Raw genomic sequence first — 9,924 nt, forward strand, 5'->3', positions numbered from 1 at the left:
ATCTGTATTTTTTCATAGGCAATTGACCAATAAAAGTGCTGCCTGAGAGCACCCAAATGTACCATTTGAACCCTGGGATGATACGTTTTGCCCAGACGTATTTCCTTGAGTGGAAGTTGTATACATATTAGTAATCCCTGGACATTCATCCCTGAAAGAAATGCTCCTCTGGAAGTGAACTCCTAATTAACTTTTAATATGCTTCAATTAAACTTTTCCATAGCACTCATATAAATATTTTAAATATTTATAATTCACTTTTTTTACCACAATATTCAGGGTAGGTAATAAATCCTCAAAAGAAATATGAAGTCCCTTTAAAATAATAATAAAAATAATTCCAAAGCAATGTATAGCTGATGGTCTTTAACAAACTCCTACATTTGCTAAAGGTTTGCCCAAGCAGAACAGATTTGCCTTGGTGTCAGGATGATAATGTGAGGGAAGGAGTGGAATGCAAATATTTTTAAGGGAAGGAGCTCCAGAGTCCTTTTTTTTAATAGTAATTTTATTAAAAATTACAAAGATAAAAACTAATACAAACTAAAAACAAAACAAAAAAAGAAAAAGAAAAATTAGGAAGTGCAGAAAAGAAAAAATAGAAAGAAAAATAGAAAAGAAAAAATAAGAACATAATAAAGAAAAAGAAAAGAAATAAAGTGACTTCCCCCTTCATCACAAGAAGTATAAACAATTTTAATAACTTATCACCTTCTCTTAAAATGCAACAAATGATCTCTTCTTCCCATATCCCATCTCTTATCTTTAAACAAATCCTTAAAGCCTTGTCACTTCAGTCCTGATCAGCAAAAGTCTGTTAAAAGTTACCAGAATTAACAACATATCTATTTTAACCTTGATCAGATAAACCAACTTTATATTTCTTCTTTTTACTTCTAACCATTTTGATCTTTAGTCCCTTCAAATAATGTCCTAGAACTTGATTTATTTTCATTTTTATTTTGTCCCTTCTCACAAAATTCTTCAAAGCTTTAACAAGCCTCTTTTGTAAATCCAACACAGAAAAGTTATCCAGGTCACTCTCTTGGTTTGTTATTTGTATATCCCTTTTAATTATTAAGACATCAGCCAGTTTCTTTTGTATGTCTAGGGTAGCATCTTTTTCCATGTCATTCTTGTAGCCTGTCATTTTAAAATCTACTTTCAGATCAGTTTCAATCTTGTCCAGTAAAATGTGTTCCTCTTCCATAACATCTTTTAAACAGAGACTATCTATAGATGTAGACACTCTTAAAATTAACTTCTGGGTCCATTGTTCAAAAATATCCTTCAATATGTCCAGTGTTAAAGTATTTTGCTCCATTCTGTATTAATAGGTCAAATTTAAGTTTTCTCCTCCTTTAATTGTAATCTTCAGTTCCTTATGGTTCCCTCTAGTGTCCAACGTTCAAAGTCTCATCCTATCATGTTGTTTTTTAAGAGAATTCAAAACAAAAGCATTTTCCCATGGGAAGGATTCTTATTTCAAATCTATCTGGACCCTTAGCTTGTTTGTAACTTTTCAAAATCAAAGTTCTAATCACCCTTTTGCTGTTTATTAAAAAAAAATTTTTTTAAGCCCTTAAATTTTATTTGTCATATTTCTTTACCACCCATTTGTAACAACGTCTCTGGGAGGTTTACAAACAGTTAAAAATAGAATAACATATTGTTAAAATAAAACAATATACATATACATATAAATACATATAAATATAAAAGTGCGAAATATGAAATATGAAATTCAGGATGGTGAATAACAGTGTTATCATTGGCCCCATCAAGGTGCCAACCACCCCTATGATTGGGTATCTCCCCTCCTACCCCAAGCAAGGTGGCACAACCAGGTCTTAACCCCCTTCTGGAAGGCCAGGAAAGTGGGGGCCTGCCTTACCTCCGGGGGTAACTTCTTTCGCTAAGGATTGAAGGAAACTCACCTGGTGCTATAAAACCTGTCAATCCAACGGTTCTAATAGCTGAAAAGCAGTTAACAAGCAATTTGTGGAAGTGATTAGAAAAGGAAGCACGCGAACCCAGCATCCTTTGGAAGGTGCTGACTATGGTTTGAGCAAAAAGATGGCTATTCCCTCATCTCCCAGAGCTCTAAACCCACTGGAGACCACTGTCTTGTGGTCTCATCATGAAGAGCAACTGTCTGGAGCGCTTGTGGGCGATCTCAAGTCCTCTCCTTGTCCCAAGAGGAATTACGAAGAGCTGGTCTACTTGCTGGCTCTTCATTCCGCCACGGTCGTTGGCTCTTCTTTTAGTGGAGCTGTTGTCAGTTTGCCATTTCTTTCCTGGAAGTCCTCCCCTGGCTTCTGATATTGTGGGCCTATAGGCTGTAAACCTAGTTTAAAGGTTAATAATTACATGGGATGATATTTCCTATACAACAATGCAGTCCTCAAAGGCGCATGGGAGAGACAAGCAGAAATACAGGCACAAACTCCAGATTGAAAGAGTTCTGGGCCAAGTATTAAGGAAGGAGGGAGAGATCCTTTATAAGAGTCTAGAAACTTGAAGAAGAGGGGTGGTTGGCTTGGGCTGAATGCTCCTGAGGAAAACAAGTGAAGGTAATACTATTGCTCATGCTTGAAGGTGTTGATGAAAATGTGTTTTTGTCTACATGTAGATCATGGTTAGTGTGAGTTTGAATAACATGATATTTGATTTAGTGCGAATTGTAAATTGATATCAGGTCATGTTTAATGCAAGCCAAAATTCAGTTAATGCGAGGCTAGCGCATGCATAATTGAAGCTAGCGCATGCATAGTTATGGCTGGGGTTTTAGACACTGATAATCATCCAACAGGATATTGGAATGCCTCGAATCTACAGTAGAATTTTTTTGCTTTGATTTTGCTTTCTATAACTGTGACTTCGTTAACTATAAATTCAAATTAGAAGTATATTCTTTTTATCCTTTACTGTAATATTTCATTAATATACATATAAAAATTTATGATTAAAATTTTTCATTGCCTATTTCCATTAAGCTGGAACCAACTACCATAGTTTCCATAGAAATATCACTTCAAATAGCACAAATTCGAATAATGTGACCGTTTCATGAGATTCATTAACTGCACTAATTGAAACCTATCTGTACTTGTAAAAGGTACCCAGATCCCCTAAGATCTTAGGAAATTGGATGGAGCCAATGAGAATAAAAAACCAAGCAGAATTTGAACAGTGGCTTGCTAGGCTAGGTTCTCTGTAAAAGAGGGAAAAATAGAGAGCTGGTACTGGAAATCACAAGAGAGAGAGAGAATGTCAACCCTTTGAGGTAGTCCAGACAAGAAACCAAAACCATGAGTACTAACACTACCCTTATTGTTAGGTTACAGTAACAGATTCTTGCAAGTCTGAAAGCCCATCTCCCCTCCTTTACTTGTACTTTCCAGAGAACTAGGGAGGGTCCCTTTTGAGATGCTTTCTTCACCCCTATTCCTGCTGTGGGCTGCGATGTCTCTTATCCAACCATTGCCCTGGCTGTGGCTCTTCCTCCTCCTGTCTCTCAAGGATATTCCCACAGATCATTACAGAGAGAGATCCCGGTGTGAAAACTTGCTTACTAAGTGGCCCATGCCAGGGTCCCTTAGCTATTGCTGAACCATCTTGTGCATAGGCTGGAGGAGCCAAGAGGATCTGTCCATAGGCAACTGCAACAAACCGAGTTTAAATCAAAACAATGTGCACCTGTGATGTCATTCTGCAAACTCTGACCTTAGCTCCTTGCTTCCCAGTGTCTGACACAAGTACATCCATTGTGGGTTTAGCATCGTGCTATCATAAGGCACATTTGGTCACTTACCCCTTTGTCCCCTCTGGAGGACACCTCTGGTTAACAGAAATGGCCAGGAAGGAAGGAGAGAGAAACGTTACAAACAGGGATACTGAAGGCATAGGATCAGAGAGCACCAAGGCTGCTCCAGCATTTGTAGGATGCACAGCACCAAAGAGGAAAAGAGTTAGCTCTCCAGTCTTTCCAGGGCAGGGGAAGGGATCAGAGGTTCGACTGAATGCCTTGATTTTGGACAGAACCATGACAAGCTCAACCTCCTCCACATACTGGAGATCAATTATCTGCAGAAGGGGTATGGCCATATGCAAGTAGGTGTCCCACTAAATGGAAACCTTGCCTGTAACGAAACCCACAGAAGGACAGTCCGCATTCTCTAGAATCCCTTCCAACATAGGAAGCGCATCGGCTGGGAGATGCATTAATAACTGCAACAGAGTGAGCTGAGCCAGCTAATTCATGTCATCCTCACCGTGTGAGGGAGTGGGCCTATTTCTGCATGCTGCTAATGACTAAATTATCAATGCAATTAATATACATACTGCAGCGTTTCACTCGAACAAGAAATTAAACAGCCAGAATCATAAGGGGCTAAAACAAAGGGATTCTAAAGAATGCGGGCTGTCCTTCTGTGGGTTTCATTACAGGCAAGGTTTTTATTTAGTAGGGAACTCCAATTACAGTAACGAAGTCTTTCTTTCACCTGATCTCTGATTGTAAAAAGTCACTTTGAATTTTTAAGGAGGCATTTTTGGAGGTTTCACAAGGAAGGAATTCTCCCCCCCCCCCAATGGTAGTCATCTCTCCTTTCCATTTCCTTTAGGCACTAAGCTGGGATTGCACTGAAACCAGAATTTAACCATGATCTGTTGAATTTACTGGCCTGGTTCATAATGGTAAACCATAATGGATAGGTCCATACATCAGCAAGCCAAAAGCAACCAAGCTACATGGATTAACAGCAGGGGAAACCCTGGTCAGAATCTTGTCTGTCTGTCTGTAAGATGCCGAAAGCCCTTCTCATTTTATTGCAGAAGGCTGCTACCTCTTTAGTCCCCAGATATCTGAAGATCAGGGATCTGATTTCAGATCTCCTGACAGTTAGGTGATATCCTTTTCCTCTGTCCCTTAAATAACCACATGGTCTTTTTGCTTCAGATTATTCCTAGTTTTTTCCCAGAGGATAAGGAAGAGAATGAGAATAAGCTGCCCTTGGGTTTCCTGTTCAAGGTAAGAAGCAGCAGCTGGCTTTTAGGCTTTCCCAGTTAAAGTGTAATGAGTCATAAAAACCTAGGTCTCGATTAAGGGAGGGTGTTAATCCCAAACCTTGGCTGCTGAGGCCTGTGTTGACTCTTTTTTTTTACTTTAAATATTCTTTTCAGCCTTTTCTGTGCTATTAAATTGGGGGCAGGTGATGGATGGATGAGGAGCTGAATTGCCCATTCTAAGCTGCATTCTTTTATTACTTTCACATTTTATGTTCCAGGCTCAAGCAACCCAGGCTCATACTTCAGAGGATGACAACCATCTTCAGTTTGGGGAAGGAGAGATCATACTTGTCATATCAGATGTACAAGCGGAGGTAACATCAGGGGACTTGCTTGGCATGACAATTTGAAATGTATTTGGCAAATGAGGCTTTAACTTAGAGGTGGGTGTCCCACAGTTCTCCCATTTGTACTGAAATGCTGCTCCCAGCAGATCCAGCCAGCATGGTCAAATCCCTCTGCAGTTCCTAGACAGGACTGATAGACGTATTTATTATATTTAGGTGCTGTGTTTCCTCTGACAATGTTTTCCACTCCCCCTCAGTCCTCATGAGGTTCGTTATGCTGAGAATCAGTGCCTGGCCCAAAAGCATCCAGTGGCCTTCCAGGCTAAATGAAGATTTGCGTTTGGGATTTTACAGTCCTAGCACAGCACTCATAGCTATCTTTTTTTTTCTGCCAGTCTGGTGAAACCAAATTCTGAGTAGTAAACACTATTGCGGTCGGGCAAGGTAGTAAACTTATCAGCTCTCCTGTCAGGTTCTGCTCAAGATGCATCATGTTCTACTCTGCCCACTGATGGGTCACATTCTGCCCAGATGCAACTCCCATCTAACAGATTCTGATAGCTTCCTGCCTGATCCACCAGCTACACTCTCTTGAGTCCTGGAAGTTTTTTTTTTTAATCAAAGGTTGGCAATGAGTGATGACTTCAAACTCATGGTCCTTGTGCCCCATGCAACCCTCTTTTTTCTGCAGCTTGCAACCATGTTTCTAGGCACTGAGGACACTGTGCAGCAAAGCCAGTGAGTTGAATACCACATAGACACACAGGATGGGCCATGGTAAGGGCTCTGGCAAAAGGAGCAACATGACAGGAATAACCTTACAACTTCTTTGGCCCAACTTGGAAAATCTGCCACCAACACTGGACCCTGAGTGACTGGGCTGTGCAGGTGATGCCCATAGGCTTCTCGTACAGAACAGCATTATCCTCTGGGAATCCCCACCTGTAGAGGGCACTAGTAATGGCCTTGAAGTATGGGAGGAAGAGCTGCTACCAAGGCAACACTCGGATAAGAGGGGCTTGAATCCAGGCCAAGAAAGTAACTTGACAAAACATCTCAGAGGGGGAAGCACATCCAGACTTGTAAGACTGTCACTATAGCTGTTTCAATAAAAGTAGTCCTGACCTATATGGCATTGATTTCTTGGTCTACCTGATTGGGCTGACACCATCTGCTGATGCTCTCTGTGGCAGGTGCTGCTTCTGAGGTGGGGCAGTAGGGAGGCAACACTTGGCCAAGGAAGATGGACCATGGGGCTGGGCTGCTCGAGGGAGGGAGGGAAAGAGGTATTATTGAAGAGGAAGACCAGACCTGGTCACCTTGTATGAGGGTCTCGAGTGGGAAAGAGCATGCACACAAGCTAGATTTTTCTGCTAGGAAGGAAGGACTCTGCCCAGCACAGAGAAAGGAGAAGGGAAAGCTAATGAGGAAAACAGCAAAGTAAAGCCAGATCTCTCTGCTCAGCACAAGAGAGAAGAAAAAGAAAAGCAGGATTTGGGCAGTTCTTGGTAAGACAGGATTCCTAGATTATATCACCCTACATATGATATTGAAAAAAATGCAGTATGTATCAACCCAGTAGCAAAAGCAAATTGAAAAATGCTGCCAGCTATGAAATGGCTTCTTGGTAATTTTTTAAAAAGTGTTTAATACATTTATGTTCAAGAGCATATGGTAATACCCTTTGCCTGTAACTCATCAGGGACTTTTATATCAAGGTACCCAAAGGTTTCAGTGTTGTGGCCCTTGAGCTAATGAACTAGTCCTCATGCACACTCAAGATAGTTTTGAGTCTGAACCCCTGATCTAGAACAATTCAGGAGGGGCAGTCACTGTACTGAACTACAGAAGGCACAGAGGTTAGGGACTGCTCAGAGATTAAAAGGAAGAGCACTCGGAGGAGCTGATTTCTTGATCCAGTCTTGGACTCTGCATAGTTTGGGGTGATGTATGCCTTGCCTTCTTCAAGCATCTTGAACCCTGGGCCTTCTCCTCCTTGCAAAGCAGGACCTCCGTTTAACAAAAGATGAGATATAATTTGGAGTTACTTGTTATGCAAATGACATAGCCTTGCTGAAAGTGCCATGCTGTTTAGAGAGACAACAGAGCTGCTATTGCTGCTGCCATAATGTTTTAGGTCTATTTACTTCTCTCTCTTTGTATCTATGTGTTTGATATGACAATAACCCTCCATTAATCATTAACTCTCTCGCTCTCCCTTTGGTAGAAACAACACTGATCAGTCCCTTCCCACAAAAGTAGTAATGTGTGTGTGTGCTTGTGTGTGTGTATGTGTGTATAGAGAGGTAGAGAGAGAGATATGAGAGCCAGTTTGGTGCAGTGGTTAAGGCACCAGGCTAGAAACTGGGAGACTGTGAGTTCTGGTTCTACCTCAGGCATGAAGCCAGCTGGGTGACCCTGGGCCAGTCTCTCTCTCTCAGCCCTGGGAAGCAAAAGGGCAAGCCACTTCTGAAATCTTGCCAAGAAAACTGCAGGGACTTGTCCAGGCAGTCACCAGGAGTCAACGCTGACTTGAAGGCACAAACAAACAAACAAAGGCAAATTAGCAGTTTTAGATATGTGGAAGCCCTTAGAGACATTGATCTGTTAGCATAATGAAGGCCATCACTTGTTAGGTCCTACGACTAGCATCTTTGAAGACTTGTTTTCTATGCATAAGGACTCAAGTCACCTTTCTAATTTCTAAATCATAACAAATAGGGTTTGTGCTTATGGGAAAGCTCTGGCTGAAGTTTTTTTTTTCCTTTCCTTTTCTTTTCTAGGAAAAAGGATTTTGGATGGGAATAAAGGAAAGTGACTGGAAGGAAAACCAAGACATGCTGCAGAAAGGCATTTTCCCCCAAGTCCTCATCAGATCTGTCCCTCTGAAATAAGCTCAAAAGTTGAGGCAGCAGCTGAATGAAGACAGGGAAAGCCATATTTTCCAAAATCTGGTTTTCTGAGGTCGTTATTAAATCTTTATTTTCCTTCAGCCTAGCTGCCTCATGCCAATACAGTATAATACCATATAGCTGGCAATATTTATGATATATGTACCTTTGAATAATTTGGATCCCATCTACTATGGGTCAACAACTGGCAGCCTTTGAGAGAAATCCATCTCTCTGAGGGCCTCTGCTTGGCCCTTTAAGCACTTTTTTGAAATGGAACATCACCATAAAGGGTCATATGACAGAATGTCTGGTGGTCTACTTTGCAGGATGCGGTTGGGAGTTTTGGCCCAGTTCCCCATACTGTCTGCTCAGAGAAGTTCTCTGTTGAAACTAGTTGCTGACTCAGTAACAATACTAAATGAGATTTCATTGCATTCATCTACTGGAAAATAATACGATTAATAACTCCAGTTCATTCATGCTTTTCTAGTATAAGTTAAATGATGATTCAGAGAGTGAGAAGAGTAAGAAGGCTGATTAACTTCTGTTTTGTAAAGATGAGAGGGAGGAGAAACCTAAGGAAGCTTTACATGATGAAGTGATCACTTCGGAATTCACACGTTAAAGTTCATGTATAAAACATATTGCACAGAGAAAACATATATATCAAGAAAAAGACTCCTCCCTCAACATGTAATTCTGTGTGTGCAGGGATTTTTCTCCCATCTATGGGGAATCACTTAATTATGCCATTGGTCTATTTGTAGTTTGAAGCTGTTTGTTATGGAACAATCTTACTGCTTTTTTGTATATAAGAATCTCTAGTCAGGAGCTGGCGTTAATGAATGAAATAGAGGATGTTTTTGAACTCCTTTGAATCCTGGAACTGCCTCCCACGCTCAACTGCTGCTGGGCTCTTCCCTGTTCCTCCAAGATTACCCATTTTGTCATGTTGTCAAGCACATTATATTTGGTTTTCTGTCATATCAGACCACACCTCTAACTAGAGATGTCTGGTTTAAGCACCTACAAACAAGGCATTAGGATTACAGCTCTAACCGTTGTTTGCTTGAACCATCTTATTATGATCATGGGTGGTAAACATTGATTGACCTATCTCCTCCAGCTTGATCACTCTGATACCTTTCTATGTATTGTAAATATATCTGTATCTGTAGAAGTTGATATAATGGTAGTTCTTTTCTGCCTAACACATAATAAAATATGTCTGCATTTCAAATACAAACACCTTTATCTGATTCCTTCAACTCGGTGCTCTATGCATCTTTCGAGGTACAATTGCTTGCGGGCTTGAGGGGACACTAGTTTGGGGAAAGCTAATCTCACCCACAGAACATCTCAGAAGCATTTTCTGTGCAGAGATGCTGCACGATCCCCAAACTTTAGCAGCTCACTATTATGTATGTTCCGCTGATCCCAATTTACGTGACTCCAGAAAAAAACAGTGGTTTGGGGCTACTACATAAGCTGTACTGGTTTGCATGAATCTTCCCCCCTTCCACCCCCATCTTTTCTTTTGGTAAAATCAGCAGCTTTGAATAAAGTGACTCCTGCTGAACCAAACTGTCCTGTGTTATTAATAAGTGACATGAGAATATTGTGGGCTTTGTCTTCCTGGCTGTCTCTCTCTCATTGGCATTACAAAGAGTTAA

The 9,924-nt window shown here is 40.8% G+C and overlaps 1 protein-coding gene across 2 annotated transcripts in view; it reads left to right on the forward strand.

The window, feature by feature from the left end:
- The window catches only part of BIN2 (bridging integrator 2), a 35,035-nt gene extending 25,533 nt beyond the window's left edge, over positions 1-9,502 (forward strand). For both annotated transcript variants that reach the window (XM_063293771.1, XM_063293772.1), the window contains 3 exons: positions 4,961-5,032; positions 5,289-5,384; positions 8,141-9,502. In XM_063293771.1, the coding sequence (XP_063149841.1) occupies positions 4,961-5,032; positions 5,289-5,384; positions 8,141-8,251 (279 nt within the window). In that variant the 3' untranslated portion in view covers positions 8,252-9,502. The remainder of the gene's footprint in view (positions 1-4,960; positions 5,033-5,288; positions 5,385-8,140) is intronic.
- The last annotated feature ends 422 nt before the right edge of the window (positions 9,503-9,924 follow it).

Source organism: Candoia aspera, chromosome 2 (genome assembly GCF_035149785.1).
Source record: "Candoia aspera isolate rCanAsp1 chromosome 2, rCanAsp1.hap2, whole genome shotgun sequence".
NCBI lineage: Eukaryota > Metazoa > Chordata > Lepidosauria > Squamata > Boidae > Candoia > Candoia aspera.